The 23,182-nt window shown below is 47.0% G+C and overlaps 1 protein-coding gene across 2 annotated transcripts in view; it reads left to right on the top strand.

Annotated features, from left to right (window-relative positions):
- glra2 (glycine receptor, alpha 2) overlaps positions 1–23,182 on the top strand; it is a 536,786-nt gene that overhangs the window by 455,685 nt on the left and 57,919 nt on the right. For both annotated transcript variants that reach the window (XM_070893913.1, XM_070893914.1), the window contains exon 8: positions 17,263–17,412. In XM_070893913.1, coding sequence (XP_070750014.1) covers positions 17,263–17,412 — 150 coding nt within the window. The remainder of the gene's footprint in view (positions 1–17,262; positions 17,413–23,182) is intronic.

The following is a 23,182-nucleotide window of genomic DNA, read 5'->3' on the forward strand; positions in this document are numbered from 1 at the left end:
CCTCTCTCCCTCTCCCTCCCTCTCTCCCTCTCCCTCTCCCTCTCCTCTCCCTCCCTCTCTCCCTCTCCCTCCCTCTCCCTCCCTCGCTCCCTCTCCCTCTCTCCCTCCCTCTCTCCTGCTCCCTCTCTCCCCCTCCTTCCCTCACCCCCTCCCTCTCTCGCCCCCTCTCTCACCCCCCCATTCTCTCTCTCTCCCCCCCCAATTCTCTCTCTCTCTCTCCCTTCCCTCCCTCCCTCTCCCTTCCCTCCCTCCCTCTCCCCCCTCCCTCCCCTCCCTCCCTCTCCCCCTCCCTCCCCTCCCTCCCTCTCCCCCCTCCCTCTTTCTTTCTTTTTCGCTCCTTCAACCGCCCTCCCGCCATGTGCTCCTCTCGGCTCCGTAGCAATGTCCAGCGAGGCCCTGCCGCCCCCCCCCCCGTGCCCGCGCCCATTGGCCCCGCCGCATCCACTGCCACCTCCTCATTGGAGCAGACACAGTCTTAATCAAACTTGTAAAATTCATGCTTTCACTCCCCACCCTGATTGGTTGCCAGATTGGCGTGCCCTGATTGCCCATTGGTCGATGCAACTGTCACTCAGTCCAGATCATATGCTCCCAGCCCCCGGCCCTGCCCCCGCCCCAGGACAGACAAAAACTAACTATTATTATTATAGATCATTCTGGGTTTTTTTTAAAGGGAGGAAGGGCTGAAAAATGCAGTTTTCACTTGATTTTAATTTGAATTAGTTTTGAACACATTGCCCCTTTAATTCAAAACCCCTTTAATTGCCCACTATGCCTTGCGAACCCCAGAGCCTCGCTCCCACAGGCTGTAAGGAGCAGCAACTCCAACTGTGGACAGGAACTTTGTGTCGGAGGCCTCCATTACTGCCACCAGGAGGGCGTTGCGTGGTATGTTCACATTGTGATCCACATCACCAACCCCCAGAGCCAATTTTTCAGTGGTAGCGCTGCGGCCATTTTTGGTGTCCTTTAACTTCAGTTGCTGGTCACACAAGCAATTCTGCTGGAGCACACAAATTTTCCCATTGTTTTCTGCTCTTAGCCAATGTCTTATCCATTCATGGGATTTACCTTGATTCTTGCCGGATTGAAGTTTAACTAATAGCTATTCCTGTGGAACTGTTGTCAAAAATCTTTAGAAGTTTAGATGCAATGTGTCAAGGGGCTTTCTACAGTTCACATTGCTGTCTCTTCCTCAAAGTAGTCGAGCAGTTTGGCTGGGTAGGATCTCCCCCTTTTTGTATCCATGTTGATATTATTGTAGCGATAATCCTCCAAGTTTACTCCATTATTTTACATGGAATGGAAGTGAGTAAAATTCATTAGTTTTGTTAGCCTTTTTGAATATGGGAACAATTGAAACAATAGGAACAATGGAAGTTCCAATTGATTGTCAATTTCCCAGTGTCTATTGAATTCTTCATAATGATTGTCAGTGTCTTACAAATCTTCTCCTTAGGGGGAGAAATTCGCGTCATTTGCTTCTTCCGCTAGCGTCCCTGGAGGGCGTTAACAGGGTGCAAACAACTTCTTGCCCAGGGCGTGGGACCGCTAGCGACTCCAGCGAAATTCCGCGGGAGTTAACGGAGACACTAACTGACAGCATCCACCCCCGCTGGTAGCGCCCCGGGCCACTGCCCAGCGATGATAATGTCATCACCGTGCGCAGCGAACCATTTTCGCCCTGGAGCGAAATGGGTTTCCTTCTGTTTCCCAGAAGGAAACAAAGTTCCAGAAAAAGAGGTAGTTTAAAAAACAGAGAGAATAGCCTGGACAAAGGTGCAGTTTGCAGGGTGCACAGAGATTGTCGTTGTAGGGCATTCATGACATCAGTGAAAATGAAAATTGGGCGGGTGTAAAACAGATGGCGGATTCAGGAGTGAAATTTGCCACCTGAATGCAGAAGTCCCGCCCCATGGGTCGCAAACTGGACCTCAGTCTGCTCTCCGCATAGCGCTGGAAAATTTCCGTGGTTAGCGGCCCAGTTCCACCCCCGAGAGGAAGAAGAGTGCCGACATTGCACTCCACTTCCTGTCGGGGGAGTAATTTCGCTGCTGGGGCAGGACTTCTGCATCTGGCACAGGAAATCCCGCCTCACTTCGGTTACCGAATTTCGCCCCTGAATCTGCGATCTGTTTTACACCCGCCCAATTTTCATTTTCACTGATGTCATGAATGCCCTCCAACGACAATCTCTGTGCACCCTGCAAACTGCACCTTTGTCCAGGCTGTTCTCTCTGTTTTTTAAACTACCTCTTCTTCTGGAACTTTGTTTCCTTCTGCACTGCTGAGCAGTGCCGAGCACTGAGAAGCCACATTGCCTCAATCTTAGTTATATTATTTTTTCCTTTGCCCGCTTTAAGTTTAACTTTTTTTAAATCTCGGATGCTCCTATGTGGTGCCCCCTGTAAAGTCCTGTCCCTGCAGTACAGACTCACACGAGGCACATGCTGAAGTCAAGGTCACTCAGGACCTGCACCTTTATTACACAGCTCTCGAATGCCACACTTGCCTGAGACCTGTCTTTATAAACCTGTGTGGAACAGGTATCCAGTGTCTCCTGCAAGTGCACCCCTGATGGTAAGGTAAGCTTGTGGTTACAGGTCATCTCTAGTTACAGTCATGTATAACATGGTAAGATACAGTTATGTACAGTAGTGTGAGATACATGACACCCCCTTGTGATTATTATGGCTTGTTCAGATGGCCTCTTTGTCGTCCAATCCTCACATGTGTTCCCTTTCACCTTAGTTCCTCTCCACAGCTCCCCCTGTAACATTAACTTCTCTTACTTGCTCTTCCTTTAAACCTATTTCTGTCTGTTCTGTTCCTTAAGCAAATTCATAGTTATTGAATCTTTTTAAATTTTCTAAACTCCTACTTCTTTCCCCCTGACCTCTGAAGCTACATGATGTGCCCAAGGCTTTGGGAGAGGAGCTCTCTCATGCCACTGAAATGTGACTTTTTGGAATGATTTGGTACTACCTATCCACTCAGATTGTCAGAACTGTCTAAGTTAATATGGTGTGGAGGGCCTGTGCTGCTGGTCCATCAGCACTGCCATTCATTAATACTGGAAAGACACATTCAGGTGGCAACTTGTTTCTTTGATAGATGGACCAGTGACGGTAATATTCCTTTTAATTAAGATTTACTGTCTAAATCGTGATCTTTTATGCTGAGTACATGTTGTCTCATAGCGTAAGGGTTCATTATTATTCACAGCTATGTAGACAATTCACAAGCTCTTCCACCATTGTTATTTCCTTGTTTGTAATTGTAGAAAAATAAAGATTTTATGCATGTCTTGAATTTTTTAACGTGTATCCTTGTATTCCCAGATTCAACATGTAAATGGATAATTCTCAAGGCTCCACAAAGTATTCTTTTTAATAGGAAGCCTGAAACAGTCTGGTTGTATATTATATTGTGCTTGAGATATAAGTTTGTTTAGACTCATAAATAGTGATTTGTAGGGGGAACATAGGAACAGGAATAGGCCATTCAGCCGCTTGAGCCTGTTTTGCTATTCAATTACATCATGGCTGATCTGTATCTTAACTCCATCTACCCGCCTTGGTTCCAAATCCTTTGATACCCATGCCTAACAAAAATCTACCAATCTCAGTTTTTAAATTTGCAGTTGATCCCCAGCCTAACAGCTTTTTGGGGGAGCGAGTTCCAAATTTAAGATTGTAGTGTTAACTAGCTAATGATCCTGAGGGAGGCTGATATTTACAAACTCAACCATCTCATGATATTGCTAGAGATAGCTCCATTGTTCCACAGGAGTATCTTTGTCATGCTTGGTTGATTGAGTTGTCTTCCTACTCAATTTGAATAGAGGGGCAGTCTTTTTTTTAAATCTACTGGTCACGCATCATCATCATCATCATAATTATAGACAGTCCCTTGAAATCGAGGCAGACTTGCTTCCACTCCAAAAATGAGTTCTCAGGTGAGCATCAAAGGGTACTCCCTCAACCCAAGGGTAATACATTTCACTTGCTAGCTATTTCTGAGTGCTTTAAAGAAAGGAGCTGGAACCCTTTGTGATTGACAGATCAATGGGCAGGGACTTCATCACAGACTTAAAACAGAAGCTCTCAGAGAAAATGACACAAAAAATGGAAAAGGCAGACATGTTTATAACATGCAGTCACCAGCGATAAATCAAACTGGTTTTAAAGTTCCATGCCAGCTCAATAAATAGAACCAGGTTTATGAGTTTATAGTAAGTAAGTTAGAGAAAGTGAATCACATCCTTGTTGCTTTACGTATTGAGCAATGGAGGGTAAATATATCTCGCTGTGTAATATGTGAACTTTTTAACGTAAGAACATAAGAAATAGGAGCAGGAGTAGACCATTTGGCCACTAGAGCCTGCTCCACCATTCAATAAAATCATGGCTGATCAGCTCCACTTCCCTGCCCGCTTCCCATAACCCTTAGCACTTTGAAGATCTCCTCAATCGAGACTCTGCCTTTGACTCAAGTGTTCTCAACTCCATCCCGCAGCATGCAACCCGCCACCACCTCAGTGAAACCCCAACACTGCACGGGATAGGAAAAGCCATAAAACTGCTCAAACAAGGCTACGGGAGTGGATGGAATCCCTGTTGAGGCGCTAAAGTATGGCGAAGAGGCGCTGTTGGCGCGGATACATGACCTCATCTCTCTCAATTGGAGGGAGGAGAGCATGCCGGGAGATCTCAGAGATGCAGTGATCGTGTCCATTTTTAAAAAGGGGAACAAATCCGACTGCATCAATTACAGGGGAATCTCCCTGCTATCAACCACTGGGAAGGTTGTTGCTAGAGTTCTCCTCAACCTCCTTCTCCCTATGGCCGAGGAGCTCCTCCCGGAGTCACAGTGCGGATTTCGTCCGTTATGGTGAACAAAGGACATGATCTTTGCAGCACGACAACTGCAGGAAAAATGCAGGGTGCAGCGCCAGCCCTTATACATGGCCTTTTTCAATTTTACAATGGCCTTTGACACTGTCGACCATGAGGGCTTATGGAATGTCCTCCTCCATTTTGGATGCCCCCGAAAGTTTGTCAACATCCTTCGCCTGCTCCACGACGACATGCAGTCCGTGATCCTTACCAGCGGATCCATTACAAACCCATCCATGTCCGGACCGGGGTCAAACAGGGTTGCGTCATTGCTCCAACCCTCTTCTCAATCTTGCTCGCTGCCATGCTCCATCTCACTGTTGACAAGCTCCCCACTGGAGTGGAACTAAACTACAGAACCAGTGGGAAGTGGTTTAACCTACGCCACCTCCAGGCCAGGTCCAAGACTGCACAAACCTCTTTCATTGAACTGCAGTATGCAGACGACGCCTGCGTGAGATATTACTGCAGTTGTACAGGGCCTTGGTGAGGCCCCACCTAGAATATTGTGTTCAGTTTTGGTCTCCGAATCTGAGGAAGGACGTTCTTGCTATTGAGGGAGTGCAGTGAAGGTTCACCAGACTGATTCCAGGGATGGCGGGACTGACATGTGAGGAGAGATTGGATCAACTGGGCCTTTATACATTGGAGTTTAGAAGGATGAGAGGGGATCTCATAGAAACATATAAGATTCTGACGGGACTGGACAAGTTAGATGCGGGAAGAATGTTCCCGATGTTGGGGAAGTCCAGAACCAGGGGACACAGTCTTAGGATAAGGGGTGGGCCATTTAGGACTGAGATGAGGAGAAACTTCTTCACTCAGCGAGTTGTTAACCTGTGGAATTCCCTACCGCAGAGAGTTGTTGATGCCAGTTCATTGGATATATTCAAGAGGAAGTTAGATATGGTCCTTACGGTGAAGGGGATCAAGGGGTATGGAGAGAAAGCAGGAAAGGGGTACTGAGGGAATGATCAGCCATGATCTTATTGAATGGTGGTGCAGGCTCAAAGGGCCAAATGGCCTACTCCTGCACCTATTTTCTATGTTTCTATGTGTCGTCGCCCAGGCTAACATCCCCAGCATTGAAGCAGTAGCCACTCTCGATCAGCTTCGCTGGGCAGGCCACTTAGTTCGCATGCCAGACACGATACTCCCAAAGCAATTGATTTCCACGGAGCTCTTTCATGGCAAACGAGGAAAGATGGGCCGCAGAAACGTTACAAGGACACCCTAAAAGCCTCCCTGGTGAAGTGCGACATCACCACTGACACCTGGGAGACCCTAGCCGAAGACTGCCCTAGGTGGAGAAAGTACATCCGGGAGGGCGTTGAACTCTTCGAATCTGAGGTCAGGTGCAGGCAGCGGAAGGAGCGTGTGGCAAATCAGTGCCACCCCCCCTTCCCCCGATGAATATCTATCCCACCTGTGACAGGGTCTGTGGCTCTCGTGTTGGACTGTTCAGCCACCAAAGAACTCACTTTAGGAGTGGAAGCAAGTCTTCCTCGATTTCAAGGGACTGCCTATGACGATGATGATGGCTGATCTGATCCTGGCCTCAGCTCCATTTCCCTGCCTGCTCCCCATAACCCATAACTCCCTTATCATTCAAAAACCTGTCTATCTTCACCTTAATTATATTCAATGACCCAGCCTCCATAGCTCTCTGTGGTAGAGAATGCCAAAGATTCATGACCCTCTGCAAGAAGAAATTCCTCCTCATTTCCGTTTTAAATGTGCGACCCCTTATTCTGAAACTATGCCCTCTAGTTCTAGATTCCCCCATGAGGGGAAACATCCTCTCTGCATCTGTCAAACTCCCTCAGAATTTTATACATTTCAAGAAGATCACCTCTCATTCTTCTAAACTCCATTGAATATAGGTCCAACCTGCTCAACCTTTCTTCATAAGACAATCCTTCATCTCAGGAATCCACCTCGTGAACCTTCTCTGAACTGCTTCCAATGCAAGTATTTACTTCCTTAAATAAGGAGACAAAAACTATATGCAGTACTCCAGGTGTGGTCTCATTAATGCCCTATACAGTTGTAGCAGGACTTCCCTACTTTTATACTCCATTCTCCTTGCAATAAAGGCCAACATTCTATTTGCCTTCCTAATCACTTGCTGTAACTGCATACTAACTTTTTGTGTTTCATGTACAAGGACCCCCAGATCCCTCTGTACAACACCAATTTGTAATCTCTCTCCATTTAAATAATAATTTGCTTTTTTATTTTTCCTACCGTGGTGGATAACCTCACATTTTCTAAACATTATACTCATCTGCCAAACTTGTGCCCTCTCACTTAGCCTGTCCTTATCCCTTTGCAGCTTCCTTGTGTTCTCCTCACAACTTGCTTTCCCATCTATCTTTGTATCATCAGCAAATTTGGCTAAAATTACACTCGGTCTCTTCATCCAAGTTAATAATATAGATTGTAAATAGTTGAGGCCCCATCACTGATCCCTGTGGCACCCCACTAGTTACAGTTTGCCAACCTGAAAATGACTCCTTTATCCCGACTCTCTGTTTTCTGTTAGTTAGCCAATCCTCTATCCATGCCAATATATTACCCCCAACCCTTTTATGTAGCACGTTACTGAATGCCTTCTGCAATTCCAAATACATGACATCTACTGGTTCCCCTTTATCCACCTAGCTCATTATATCCTCAAAGAACTCCAGCAAATTTGTCAAACATGATTTCCCTTCATAAAACAATGCTGACTGTACTTGACTAAATTATGATTTTCAAAATATTAATAATGGACTCCAGCATTTTCCCAATGACAGATGTTAGGCAAACTGGTCTATAGTTTCCTGCTTTCTGTCTCCCTCCTTTCTTAAATAGGGGTGTTACATTTGTGGTTTTCCAGTCCACTGAGACCGCTCCAGAATCCAGGGAATTTGGTAGATTACAACCAAGGCATCCATTATCTCTGCAGCTATCTCTTTTAAGACCCTGAGATGCCAGCCATCACGTCCAGGATACTTGTCCATCTTTAGTCCCATTAGTTTGCCTAGTATTTTTTCTCTCGTGATAGTGATTGTTTAAGTTTCCCCCCTCCCAATAGCCCCATGATTATCAATTATTGGGATGCTTTTAGTGTCTTCTACCGTGAAGACCGATACTAAATATTTGTTCAAAGTCTCTGCGATTTCCCTGTTTCCCATTATTAATTCCCCAGTCTCATCCTCTAAGGGACCAACATTTACTTTAGCTACTCTCTTCCTTTTTATATACCTGTAGAAAATGTTAGTCTGTTTTTATATTTCTTGCTAGTTTACTCTCATAAGCTATCTTCTCTCTCTTTATTATTTTTTTAGTAGTCCTTTGCTGGTTTCTAAAAATTTCCCAATCCTCTGGCCTTCCACTATTCTTTGCAACATTGTATGCCTTTGTTTTCAATTTGATACCATCCTTTACTTCCTTAGTTAGCCATGGATGGTTCATCCTTCTCTTAAGAGTCTTTCTTTCTCACTGGAATATATATTTGCTGAGAGTTATGAAATATCTCCTAAAAATGCTTGCCACTGCTCATCTACCATCTTACCCTTGAATCTATTTTCCCAGTCCACTTTAGCCAACTCTGCCTTCATACCTTTATAATTGCCTTTATTTAAGTTCAGGACACTAGATTAAGACCTAGCTTTCTCACCCTCAAACTGACTTTGAAATTCTACCTTGATATTATCACTCTTCCCAAGAGGATCCTTTACTATGAGATCATTAATTAATCCAGTCTCATTACACATTACGAGGTCAAAAATAGTCTTCTCCCTGGTTGGTTCCACAATGTATTGTTCGAAGAAACCATCCCGAATACACTCTGAAGTCTTTCTCAAAGCTACCTTTGCCAATTTGATTTGTCCAATCAATATGAAGATTAAAATCGCCCATAATTATTGCCCTACATTTCTTATAAGCCTCCATTATTTCTTGATTTATACTGTGCTATAATGTATCTACTGTTAGGGGGCCTATAGACTACTCCCACCAATGACTTCCTACCCTTATTATTTCTTATCTCCACCCAAACTGATTCTACATCTTAATTTCCTGAGCCAATATTATTTCTCACCACAGCACTGATCTCATCCTTTATTAGCCGAGCTACCCCAACTCCTTTTCCTTTCTGCCTATCCTTCCAAAATGGCAAATACCCCTGAATATTCAATTCCCAGCCTTGGTCACCATGCAACCATGTCTCTCTAATGGCTATCGGATCATACCCATTTATTTCTATTTGTGTCGTCAACTCATCTATCTTGTTACCACAAGGTTCAGTGCTGGAACCCCAGCTATTCACAATATACATTAATGATTTAGACAAAGGAATTGAATATAATATCTCCAAGTTTGCAGATGGCACTAAGCTGGGTGGCAGTGTGAGCTGTGAGGAGGATGCTAAGAGGCTGCAAGGTGACTTGGACAGGTCAGGTAAGTGGGCAAATGCATGGCAGATGCAGTATAATTTAGATAAATGTGAGGTTATCCACTTTGGTGGCAAAAACAGGAAGGCAGAATATTATCTGAATGGTGACAGATTAGGAAAAGGGGAGGTGCAATAAGACCTGGGTGTCATGGTACATCAGTCATTGAAAGTTGGCATGCAGGTACAGCAGGCGATGAAGAAGGCAAATGGCATGTTGGCCTTCATAGCTAGAGGATTTGAGTATAGGAGCAGGGATGTCTTACTGCAGTTGTACAGGGCATTGGTGAGGCCACACCTTGAATATTGTGTTCAGTTTTGGTCTCCTAATCTGAGGAAGGACGTTCTTGCTATTGAGGGAGTGCAACGAAGGTTCACCAGACTAATTCCCAGGATGGCAGTACTGACATATGAAGAAAGATTGGATCGACTAGGCTTATATTCACTGGAATTTGGAAGAACGAGAGGGGATCTCATAGAAACATATCAAATTCTGACAGGATTGGACAGGTTAGATGCAGGAAGAATGTTCTCAATGTTGGGGAAGTCCAGAACCAGGGGTCACAGTCTAAGGATAAAGGGTAAGCCATTTAGGACCGAGATGAGGAGAAACTTCTTCACTCAGAAAATTCTGAACCTGTGGTAGAGAATTCCACAGAAAGTTGTTGAGGCCAGTTCGTTAGATATATTCAAAAGGGAGTTAGATGTGACCCTTACGGCTTAAGGGATCAAGGGGTATGGAGAGAAAGCAGGAATGCAGTACTGAAGTTGCATGATCAGCCATGATCATATTGAATGGTGATGCATGCTCCAATGGCCGACTCCTGCACCTATTTTCGATGTTGCTATGTGACGAATGCTGTGTACATTCAGATAAAGAGCTTTTAATTTTGTTTTTTTACCATTTTTCCCTACTTTGACCCCACTTTCTGATGCACTCTTATGTTTATACATTCTGTCCCTTCCTGTCACACTCTGGTTATTATTACCCTATCGCTACCCTGCACTATTGCTTTCTCCTTTCTTTTTGACTTTTAAAATTTCTGCCCTCCCCCACCCCACTGTTAAGTTTAAAGCCCTATCTACAGCCATAGTTATTCAATTTGCCAAGACACTGGCCCCAGCCTGGTTCAAGTGAAGCCCCTCCCGACAGAACAGTTCTCTCTTATCCCAGTACTGTTGCCTCTGCCCCATGAATCGAAACCCATTTCTCCCACACCAATCTTTGAGCCACGCATTCATCTCTCTGATCTTATTGACCCTCTGTCAATTTGCTCGTGGCTCAGGTAGTAATCCAGAGATTATTACCTTTGAGGTTCTGCTTTTTTATTTGGCCCCTAGCTGCTCATACTCCCTCAGCAGAACTTCTATCGTTGGTACCTAGGTAGACCATGACAACTGGATCTTTCCCCTCCCACTCCAAGTTCCTCTCCACCCAGAAGAGATCTCCTTAACCCTGGTGCTGGCAGGCAACACAGCCTTCATGACTCACGCTGTCGGCTGCAAAGAACAGTATCTATCCCCCTAACTATACTGTACCCTACCACTACAACATTTCTTTTTACTCCCCCTACTTGAATGACCCCCGTACCACAGTTTTATTGATATCATTTCTGTCAATGAACCATTTTTTATTTTGAAACCTGTGTCTCAACTTCGTAGAGTACTGTAAAGAGAAGAGGATTCACGTGACAACACTTGATACATTCTAGCATCTCGTGTATGGAGTAAGGGTTCTCTGTCACAATCCCAATAATCATTCTGTCATTTATCTAGACATTGGGCAGAAACAAGTCAACTCCAGATCATAATTTACGTGAGGTCCACTTATAGGAGTGACATTGAATATAACAACCCAAAAATTATCACGGTGTGTTTCAAAACTGATTTGAATTATACTATTTTTATCAAATGTATCCTATTCAATAATGGGCTTGAATGACATTGTATGGCCTCCTTGTCAACTAAGCATAATGTTTGTCAGATGTATTCATACTCATTTCTTGGGGGAAGGAATCGAAAATAAACTGGATATCAAATCATTCAGGCCTATGGACTGCAATTGCTGGTAATACTCGCTGTGAATATATTTCTGCAGGATAGAAAGATTTTCATTTGTGGAAGATGAACTTTTGGGAGTTCAATGTTGGATGCAGATCATAAAGTTAGGTAATTTTTTTTTGTTTCTGAAGTTTTGAGGCTCAGTTTTGGGAAGTTGGAAAAACACCTGAGATCGATTTTCATCTTTACTGCCTGAAATGAATGTATTGAAAATCAGGCGGGTTCTATATAGAGTGGATGATCCATTCCACTAGATTACTGGCCCAATGGGGAAGGCGACAATCTGCCCCCCTGTGTTCTTGGATAAAATTCAATATTCTGTCTGCTCTGCTCATTGTGAGGCTGATGTTACGTTTTTAGACCTTTCCCTCGGATAACGTCCTCATGTTCTGGAATGACCAGCAATTACTTTCCACTCTGCCCTGCAGGCCTCCTTCTGGCTCCATCTTTCCTTTGTTTCTTAAAGTTCTTATCTAATCTTTATCTTCTTTATATTTTCCCGCTCTGCTGGATAAAATACATGAAACAACTGGCCACTGTAGCTTGGTTTAGTTGGCATGTGTAATGTATGCACGTGTGAGGATGCTCACAGGTTTGTAGAGCTGTTGAGTTGTGAGTGGCTTAGCCAGTCACATGATGGTCACAAGACTCAATAAAACCCAACCTGTTGGGTTCAGGGGATCCACGATGAGGCATGTGGTTGTGAGCCTGCTTGATGAACTGGTAATGTGTAGTGTGATTGTTAAACCTTTGCTAATAAACCAAATAGTTCTTAACAGCAATGTATTGCCATGAATTCTTAAGCAAAGAACCCGTGAAACAAATACATTACAGCATGTATGTAATGCTTTAGGATGATAGAACCATTATTGGAGCACAAATCACGCAATATAACCAGTTCACTGGTAGTCAAACTTGCCTGAATTCTCCTGCACCTTGCTGCACGTGCATCTTTCTCACTTTACATCAATAATGCGAGATTCTGTAAAACCCGAGGAAGAATCGATTATTCTGTGGTCTCTTTGCCTATATTTTAAGGCAATTCTGATGGGAAACTTTTACTAATTCCCAGGAATCTAAGAGTTGGCCTCCGACCCCTCTACCAGGCTAAAACTCTGTGAATCCGACTGAGCAGACCCAGGCTGGAAAAGTTTCTCTTGGCATTTTCATTTTAACAGTGAATGCCTTGGTCTCAAGAATTTTAGCAACTAATGAATGTGTAGAGTGAAATACCCTTTGCACTTGGGACTTTTTACTGCGTTAAAGGCACTATATAAATGCAAGTTGTTGTTGTTTCCGACTGGTCCGACAGTACACTAGGAAATGACAGCCATCCATTACTGACTGCCATTGGCAAATTAAAACAAAATGCAAGAGGTACAAAAGCTATATTTCTGTGGATTATAATGAATACCACTCACTCTAGAATATACAACAGACAGTAACATACCTTAGATATTGGTCAATAGAATGAGTTCTGTTATACAATACATTATCTAAGAAACAGTAATATGGCAACTCCCAAGTATATTCATTAGCTGCTGTATTTCATTTCCTCTGTAACTAAAAAACCAAGAAATACTGTGGGTTTTCTTTAAAGATTCAAATTAATCAAACACCACAAAAATCTATTAATCAAGCAGGAGTTAAGCATGTATTAACAGTACTGAATATTTTTAATCTGGAAAGAAAATTCCCAATTACACAATGCTAATGGTGAAATGATTGATGTATAGTTTTATCTTTAGTGCTCCTGGTGCAGAGTTATACACACCAGCAGCGGATATCAGGAGTGATTTCACAATCCAGTGCTCCTTGCAGGCACCATGTCCACTGGGAAGGTCAGATCACGGAATTCCCTTTTGGGAATTCAAGCCGTTCTGATTTACATGCACCCGATTTTCTGGCCATTATCAAATGAGTTTTGATTTGGAACGATTTTGTCTGCTGATAAACTGATGGCGATTATTTGAACACGCTCCTGGCACATTTGGTGTTTAAGTTCAACATTGTTGTGTCCATTTTATGAGCGTAAAATGGGTGCAACCGTGACAAATTACAGTGGGAGGGCCGGCTCCTGATTTGCGCATGTGCCCAGGCCATTGCTAAATTGAGAAGGGAATTTTTAGGTGGCCATGGTTGTTACTCGAAATGAGGCATGTGCACCCAATTCTGAAATTGGTGAAAAGTAGAAAGTGCACTGCATTTTCAGGTTCTACAGTGGCTTAACCAACGATCCTTGAAGGAAGCACTGGAGACCGTGGAGAAAGGCTGCAAGTAATTCTTTTTACATTGCCTTAATGTGGTGCCAGCAGAAGTAGAAATGCACCTTCTGCTTCCACATTAATACTGTGGCCACTGCTGGTTTGTGCTTATCTGACTCCTGATCGTCTTGTCCCCACCACCCAGCCCCACGCCTCACTGGGCTCATCATATTCCAAGAGCGTCCATTGGGGTGTCCGATTGGTCCCTGAAACTCACGGCAATTATGATGATGAAGCATGAGGATAACATTAGGATGACTCACGGACAATTCTCGTGCTTCTTGGCAAGGATCATGGACGGTTTTGGGCGCTGATGAATTTAGGCCTTATTTTGACAAGAGCGTTGTCAGCCCTGCCAATCACTATCTCTTGTTGCGAGCATGTTCCGAGACACATACTTAACACACCGATTTTCAGTGATCTGAGAAATCTAGCAATAATTCCATGTGTGGCCCAAATCCTACACAGGCTGAAATTAGTCTATAATAATAATAGTCAGTTTTTGTCTGTTTTTTTGTCAGTCCGGAAGTGGGGACTGGGAGCACGTAGTCTGGACTGAATGACAGTTGCACTGACCAATGTGCGATCAGTGCTCGCCCAGCCTCACAACCAATCAATCAGAGTGGGGAGCAATGGTGCAAATTTTAAAAGTTTGATTGACGTTGGGTCTGCTCCAATGAAGAGGCGACAGTGGATGTGGCAGGGTTAATGGGTGTGGGCATGGGGGCGGGGCCTCCGGGCATTGCAGCGGAGCTGAGAGGGGCACGTGGTCGGCGCGGTGGGTGAGAGAGGGAAAGAGAGTGGATGGGCAGACAGAGAGGGAGGGAAGCAGAGAGGGGGGGAAGGAGAGGGGGGGGAAGGAGAGGGGGGGGAGGGAGAGAGGGGCAGAGAGGGAGGAGGGAGAGAGGGGCAGAGGGGCAGAGAGGGGGAGAGGGGGAGAGGGAGAGAGAGACAAAGAGGAAGGGGTTGAACAAAGGGGGAGAGGGAGAAAGGGAGGCCCAGGGAGGGAGGAGAGGGGAGAGGGGGAGAGAGGGTGGGAGGGAGAGGGGTAGGAAAGGGAGGATGGGAGGGAGTGGGGTAGGAAAGGGAGGATGGGAGGGAGTGGGGTAGGAAAGGGAGGAAAGGAGGGAGAGAGAGTGTGGGATGTAAAATGTGGGTAGGAGGAAGTGGGTGGGAGATAGAGGGAGGATGGAAAGTGGAGAGAGGGAGAGAGATGGAGGAAGAGGAAGGGAGTGAAAGAGAGGGAGGGAGATGGTGTGAGGGGAGGGGAGAGGGAGGGGGAGAGAATGAGGTAGGGGGAGAAATGGAAGGGGAAGGGGAGGGGGAGAGAATGAGGTAGGGGGAGAAATGGAAGGGGATGGGGAGAGAATGAGGTGGGAGAGAATGAGGTAGGGGAGAAAGGGAGGTGGGGGAGAAAGGGAGGTGGGGGAGAAAGGGAGGTGGGGGAGAGAGGGCAGCCGGGATAGAGGGTGGGAGGGAGTGGGGCGGGAAGGTGAGAGGTGGAGGGAGAAGGAGAGCTGGAAGGAGGTTGGGAGGGGAGGTGGAAGGAGGTTGGGAGGGGAGGGGGAGGGAGGTTGGGAGGATGGGGGAGAGAGGGTTGGAGGAAAAGAGAGAGTGGGAAATGGAGGAAAAGAGGGGGTGTGAGGGAGAGAGATGGTGGGAGGGGGTGGGTGGGGAAGGAGAGGAAGGGAGGAGGGAGCAGAAAGGTGGGAGAGGACGGGGTAAGAGGGAGAGAGGGAGGGAGGGGTGGAGGGAGAGCGAGGGGAGGGAAATAGGGAGGGGGAAAGGAGATAGAGGGAGGGGGAAAGGAGATAGAGGGAGGGAGTGGGAGGGAGAGAAGGGGAGAGAGAGAGAGGGAGAGCAGGAGGGAGAGGGAGAAAGAGGGGAGCGAGAGAGGGAGGGAAGGAGGATATCAGCATTGGTTCTATAGACGAAGGTGATAACAAGCACTGTTGCAATAACGATACTAATTTGACCGCAAATGTTTTGCGGATCTCTGCTAGTCTATAATAATAATAATCAATTTTTGTTTGTCCTGGGGTGGTGGGGGGGGGGCGAGGGCGGGGCCTGGGGCTGAGAGCACGTGATCTGGTCTGAGTGTCAGTTGCACTGACCAATGGACGATCACGGTCCACCTGGCCTCACAACCAATCAGGGCGGGGAGCGATGGCATGAATTTTATAAGTTTGATTGAGGCTGGATCTGATCCAATGAGGAGGTGCCAATGGGCACGGGGGGGAGGGCGAGGCCTCTTCGGGCGTTGCTGCAGAGCCGAGAGGAGCACGTGGTGGGAGCGGCGGGTGAGAGAGAGGGAGATGGAGGGAGGTTGAGAGAGAGAGAGAGAGAGAGAGTGGGAGGTAAAACGAGGGGAGGAGGTCGAGGGAGGATGGGAGGGGGAGAGATAGAGGAAGAGGGAGGGAGTAAAAGTGAGGGAGGTGGGAAGGGAGAGCGGGAGAGAATGAGGTAGGGGGAGAAAGGGCGGGGAGGGAGAGGCAAGGTGGGAGGTGGAGGGAGAAGGAGAGAGGGAAGGGGTGTGGAGGGAGAGAAGGAGGGAGGATGGAGGGGGAGGGAGAGAGTGAGGGAGAGCAGGGGAGAGAGGGTGAGAGGGAGGGAGGATATCAGCGTTGATTCTATCGACGATGATGATGATAACAGTCCAAACAAGAACTGTTACAATAACGATACTAATTTGACCGCAAACGTTTTGTGGGTCTCTGCTAGTCTATAATAATAATCAGTGTTTGTCTGTCCTGGGGTGGGGTGAGGGCGGAGCCGGGGTCTAGGAGCACTTGGTCCGCTTTGAGTGACAGTTGCACCGACCAATGGGTGATCAGGGCCTGCCCAGCCTCGCAATCAATCCAGGCAGGGAGCGATGGCGTGAATTTTACAAATTTGATGAGGCTGGATCTGCTCCAATGAGGAGGCGGCAGTGGATGTGGCGGGGCCAATGGAGCAGAGCCGAGAGGAGCATGTGGTGGGAGCGGCGAGTGAGCGAGAGAAAGAGGGAGAGGGAAGGAAGGGGAAGAGCGGGAGGGAGAGGGTGGGAGATAGAACAAGGGGAGGAGGGAGTGAGGGGGAAGGGAGGGGGAGAGAGGATCAGAGGGAGAGAAAGGGAGGGAGAGAATGAGTAAGGGGGAGAAAGGGAGGGAGAGAGTGGGTAGGGGAGGGAGTCTGGGGGTGTTGGGAGAGGGAGAGGGAGAGAGTGAAAGAAAGGGAAGGGGAGAGTGGGGGAGAGAGAGAGAGCGAGAGAGAGAGAGAGAGAGAGTGTGAGTGACAAAGGGAGAGGGAGGGAGGATATCAGCATTGATTCTATAGACAAAGAAGATGATAACAGTCTAAAGAAGTATTGTTGCAATAAAGATACTAATTTGACCACAAATGTTTTCGGGGTCTCTGCTAGTTATAAATATTTAACGACATCAATTGCTGGCTGCTCTTATTTTCATTTCAAGGCACATAACAAATTTGATCCCATGCACCCCCAATTGAACATGACGATGTCAAAATATAGAATTGGGATTGGTAGATCGAGTTAAGAAAAAAATTGTCAGTTTAATTGGTAACATTACCTTTTTCTAAAGCATTATTATGTTTCATCTAGGTGTCATACGTCAAAGCTATTGATATTTGGATGGCAGTGTGTCTGCTCTTCGTGTTTTCTGCCTTGTTGGAGTATGCTGCTGTAAACTTCGTGTCCCGCCAGCACAAAGAGTTTTTGCGCTTGAGAAGAAGACAGCGAAGACAAAATAAGGTAAATGAAGCTGCTTTAAAATGGGATGAACATCCCTGCCTGGGCATTTCACCTTTGGAATAAATACATCACAGCCAAAAGATACTATTCTTCTACCTTTAACCTTCAAACAGCCACTGCCTTTCATTGTATGTGACACACTTCTGAGACATTTTTGAGGGATGTAATAAGGCACTAGAGGGTAACTTTTATGACTTAGCATTCCTGGTTTAGAGTTTTGTGTGGAACGGGCAGTGAATTGTGTGGACCAAGAATTAGGCATGTTGGCCTCCCACCTCATTTCCTGTAATGTGCTACCAGTGTGTGACGGTCTGTGCGGGCAGCGCTAAATTGCAGAATTCCCTCATAAATAAGTCCAATGGGGCTGGATTTTCGGTTTTGCTAATTTCAGGTGGTAATGGCGGCAGGCCGGTAAAGTTTGCACCCGAGAACAGTTTGCACCTCAGTCAGCAAAATACATCAGCTGGGCCCCGGAGCACAAAGGGAGACGTTGCACACCTACTTTAGGCCACACAGCCGGCTGAGCAACTGAAAATCCGTTGCTAAAGAGCTGGCCTCAGAGTGCCCTAAGAGAGGCTTCTGTGGCAAAAAAAAATTGCACCTGAAAACACAACATGCATTCCCGATACCTTAAACACCCCACAATAAGCTACAGCGCAAAAATAAAACTAAACTAAACAAACTTACCTCATTCACCAATTCCCTCACTCACCGCCGCTGGGACAGCTCTGATCACCTGGTTTTCCAGGCAGTCCCACCACGTCGTACTACGGGCCGCTATAGTTTTAGCGCACAACAAATTTCAAAGCGCAGTCGAAACCAGGGGCATTGCACGCCGGCTCGATGCTCCCGGGCGGTGCTGCTCTGCGCCCCGCAAAACCGGCAACAAATTTTCCGGCGGGATGCTGGGAGCTGGCCTGCCGCTCGGAAACCATTGCCGCCTGCATTACCGCACCTCCGGGGCACGAACAGAGGCAGCAACGTAGTGAAAATCCAGCCCAATATTGCCTTTCCTTTTTTTCTTTCTTACCTCAAGTGGACTTAAGCATTTTCACGATAACTATTTAAAAATCCAAACCTAAAATATTAAGATTAGCTCTGTACAGTACCATTGCACCTTATCGAAACAACCCACAGAGAACTTTGGGCTGGAAATTCAGTTGTGTAGCGCCTCTGTTAGCACCCTGGAGGGGCGGTAATGTGACTGGAATTGCTTACTGCCCAGGCATACAGCTTGCAGCGCCCCGCTGGGAAATTTGGTGCTGCTTTTGCGGCGGTGCAAATTGCTACTGCCTCGCTGTGTACTTTCAGTCATATCATTATGCAATGATCTGCTAACACTCTGGTCTCAAATTTAGACGCAGCCGCCTCATTTAGCATCCACCCCTAATCACACCCAAGAAACCAGGCGGTTTCCACCTTCTGTTGATGCTATCCGCAGCCTATTTAAAGAGCAGGAGGAGGAACATAAATTGGAGGTCACATTGAGCGCAATGTTTTTACAGAGCACGCTGTGTGAACCTCTGACTTTAAGTCAAAAGATTGATCTGCCATTACAGGGTACTTACAACTCGAGTGATATAATTTAATGGGGGCATTACTAGTTCGCCAGCATTGCCTACTTCCATGCTCTAGTTAGGCGGCATAAAGATGGAAGGGCAGTTGACCATGTAGGGCCACAAATAAGGAGGGCCGCAGACATCTGGACAGGAGGCCTTACCCCTCATGAGTTTCCAGACAGCACTGCTCATGCCTTCAGCTCGCTTCTGAAAGTGATGAGAGATATGCCATCTCTGACTGGCAGACCTGCAGCCTCATATCAGCACCAGTATTGCACTGCCAATTGCATTAAAGGTCACTGGTGCTGGCCTCCTATGCCTCCGGCTCCTTCCAGGCTACATCAGAGGACATATGCAGCATCTCTCAATATGCTGCACATTGTTGCATTCACCACATCACAAAGGCTCTCCACACCCATAGAGTGGACTTCATAACGTTCCCAATGAGCAGGGAGAGCCAGAATGAGCGGGCATGTGGATTTGGCAGGATTGCGGGCTTCCTCAGGATTCAAGGAACCATTGACATGGCCTTGTGAGCACCATTTGACAACGCAGAGGTATTCAGAAACGAAAAGGGATACTACTCCCAAAACATGCAGCTGGCGTGCGACCAGACGCAGCGCATCCTCGTAGTGAATAGCCGCTATCCAGGGAGCACCCATGATGCTTTCATCCTGCATGAGAGCACTGTGTCAGGATTGTTTCGGCCACCATGGGAGCAGTGCAGCTGGCTGCTCGGGGGCAAAGGATACGGCCTAGCCACCTGGCTAATGACCCCCCTCCGCATCCCCACCACACAAGCGCATGACAGCCATGCGGCCACCTGCAACATCATCGAGCAGACAATAGGGTTGCTCAAGCATCGTTTCTGATGCCTGGACCGCTCTGAAGGCAGCCTTCATTACTCCCCTCAATAGGTATCACTATTCATTGTGGTATCATGAAGGGCCAGGCATTGCCAGTGGGGATTGCAGTCCCACCTCAGGAGAAGGAGGAGGAGCAACCATGGTGGAGGCAGCGTGGCAATGCTGCTGGTGCAAGAACCACACATCAGTGGTTCATAATGCATCAGTTCTCTTAAATGGAGGAAGTTGAGGGATGCAGCTAATACTGACCGACAATGGCACATCTCTGTTAAAGCCCACAAACATGCATAAGACGCCAATACAAAAGGGTCAAAGTAAAATTTTATTGATGCCACCAACGTAGCCGCCTCAAACACCACAACCCAAGCCCCTCCCCAGCAAGTTACAAATCAAAACATAATGTCCCATTGAAAGACCAGCAAACACAATGTCTGGACAAATGTCCCTTCCACTAGTCATCCCAGAACAGCATCCATGTGTCAAATTAGGCGCACACACTCTCAACAATAGGTTGCATTAAACAATGCAACGACATATTTAGAGCCATTATTTACACGATGAGGACAGCTGTCCATGGTGGCCAAAGTCTTCACTCAGATTTCCTCTGACATTTGCCACCCCTTACCTTTAACCCCTCCTACGTTTAGTGCTCTTCCTCAATGTGGCCTCAATGCCTGCAGCAAGGCTGCTTAAGTGTTGTGTGTGTGGGGCAGACAGTACAGACAGCCTGGCAGGACTCCCTGGACCAGCTCTGGGCCTGGAAGGCCCGGCTGCGTACTCCACCGCCTCAGCATTGGCACAGCAGTCTGGGATGGCTCGGCAGGTGCAAAGGCAGAGTGGCAGTGGTGGGAGCCGGAATGCTGTCATCTTGAGGAAGTACAGCATCTTACATTTCCAGTAACCCACTGCCACTCACCCGGGGCAGAGCATCAGCATCCGGAGGAATATGCGTGAGCACACTCTGCCGGCCTGCTTCGGCACCGTCTGTTCCCCATTGGACTGTGGGGAACACAGCGAGGATGACAGCAGTCAGTGTGTGCATGGCATCACACTGCGACTGACTCCGAGCACACTGAGTCTGAAACGCAGCAGTCTGCGAGTTCATGCCAGCAATCACTGACGGCATCACATCACCAAGTCCTAAAGTGGCTTGGGCCTGTGATGCGATAGCGGCTGCCATGTCAAGCATGGCACGCACCATCGCCCACTGCCGCTCGTTGAGTCGATCTCCCTCTAAGCGTGCAAGGATGGGCTCGGTGGACGCCCGAGAGGTGCGGGCAATGCTTGAGGCAGCTTCCCTCAACCTCAGAGCAAGTGCATCCATGCTGTGCGGGACCGTCTCCAATGCACCCATGAGTTCGCGGTGCATTTGCATGGATTCCCTGGACATAGCCTCCAAGTCCAGGTCCATGTCTACCTGTCTGTCAGCAGGAATTCAGGGTCCTTGACCGATGTGATGTCACCACTCGGTGGGAACGATGGAGCGTGGGAGCGATGGACAGTGACCAAACTGTCGTCCCCTCTCTCATCATCTCTCCCGTCGGCTGATGTAGAAGGATCAGGGGCAGGCTCATCACCTGTAAGCACAAAGCAACAGATGTGAGGTTAGCAGCAGGGGAGGGGGCAAGGAGATAAGAGGAAGGTGGCATTGGACATTTATATGTAAAGGGGGTAGGCCATGTCATATCAAGGGTCACGGAACTCACATAGGTCGCAAATGCTATTCACATACCGTCACTGCCACCGCACCTCCTGAGTCAGGTCCTATAGATCAGGCTCCCCACCTCCGTTGCGCTGCTGCTCTCGACGATTACGAGCCAATTTCGCCTGCAATAAGTAAAAGGAGGTGTGAGTGAGTGTGCAGCTCACCGTGTGGCACATGTGCCTTCCACAGTAGAATAGCTCCTACTGTCTGGAAATGTTTAGATGTCCATTAGAATCTGTGTGGCTGTGCACAATGCGTGTGGGAATGGTGGGATGAAGTGAGAGCCACCTAGGATTCCGGGTCAGACTGACATTTTGCAAACACATATCAAGAGTCAAATGGTAGTGCGAGGAGGGGTGAGACTGAGTAAGGAACAAGAAGGTGCGCGACACTTGCATGCGCAGGGCATGGCTGGTGAACTGAGCCTCCACTTTTTATGTGGCTTCACCAACCCACACCATGGGCTGGTACACATAGACAAGGGGCAGGTACTGCAAGGACTTTACATTGTGAGAGACAGTGAGGTTCACATCACGGTACTCACCCTGACGAACCTCGTGAGGTTGTTGAACTTCTTCCGACATTGTGTCGACAGCCTCTATCAATACCTCAGCGGCCGTGGCTGAGAAACGGCGTGCACGCTGGCGACCTTTGTGCTCATCCATTTTTCCGCACTGCTCAGAGTGCACAGCTGGAACTGCGCATACATATACTTATGGTGCCGTGCCTTAAAGAATCGGCTGGGCCCGGAGGATGTGCATTTCAGCGCTGAGGTTTTTGGTTGGAGTGCCCAAGCACTGGTGTGAAACGCCTGATTTAGTGCCCCCTTTCCTTCTTGCTGTGTTTCAAACAAATTTCCCGGTAGGAGGCGCAAACTTTTAGAAAGCGCTATACTTACCGCCCTGCCAGGAATAACGCGTCAAAATGGCTGGAACCGAATTTCCAGCCCATAGCAAATCCATGCAATTTGTTTTTCCACAAGCGATTTCTTCACTTTTGATTCCATTTATTTTGAATTTTCTTCTTACAACTGATTATTAGATGTGTTTGGAAAGGTGTATCTAGTTGACTACTTCACAATCTCAAATAGTTAACACCCCCCCCATCACCAATTAGAAAGCTGTGAGGATCGGGTAAATTCAGTGAGCCAGTGATCCCAGCAAGAAGCTATGCTCAAAGGGAGCATGGCTTGGCGATGGCATACCAACGCTACATTCTCCTGAAAATCATTTCCTTTAAAAAGAAAATTCAAATCATAAAGAAAGAAGGCTCAAATGCCTTTAAATACTTTTCATCGTATCGGTGGAATACCACAGCAATGTAGCTCACACTTCCCGCTCCTTAAGTGCACTTAAAAACACACACAGCAGTCCAAAGTGCGCAGTAATCACCTCCTCCCCAAAGTGTCTGAGTGCTGCATCCCAGTGCTGCTGTGAACATGACTTCCAAAATAACTACAGTGTTTTTTAAGGCCAGCACGCTATGTTTTACGCTACAGGTGGCAAATTATTGCCATCAAGAATGATGGAATTGGCCCCAGAATTTCAAATGTACATTCCCACAAGGGGAAAAGGTAGGATAACTAAAGCCAGAGCTCTGTGAATGACAAAAGAGATAGAGAGAAAGATGAAGCAGAAAAA

Source organism: Pristiophorus japonicus, chromosome 11, assembly GCF_044704955.1.
Source record: "Pristiophorus japonicus isolate sPriJap1 chromosome 11, sPriJap1.hap1, whole genome shotgun sequence".
NCBI classification, from domain to species: domain Eukaryota; kingdom Metazoa; phylum Chordata; class Chondrichthyes; family Pristiophoridae; genus Pristiophorus; species Pristiophorus japonicus.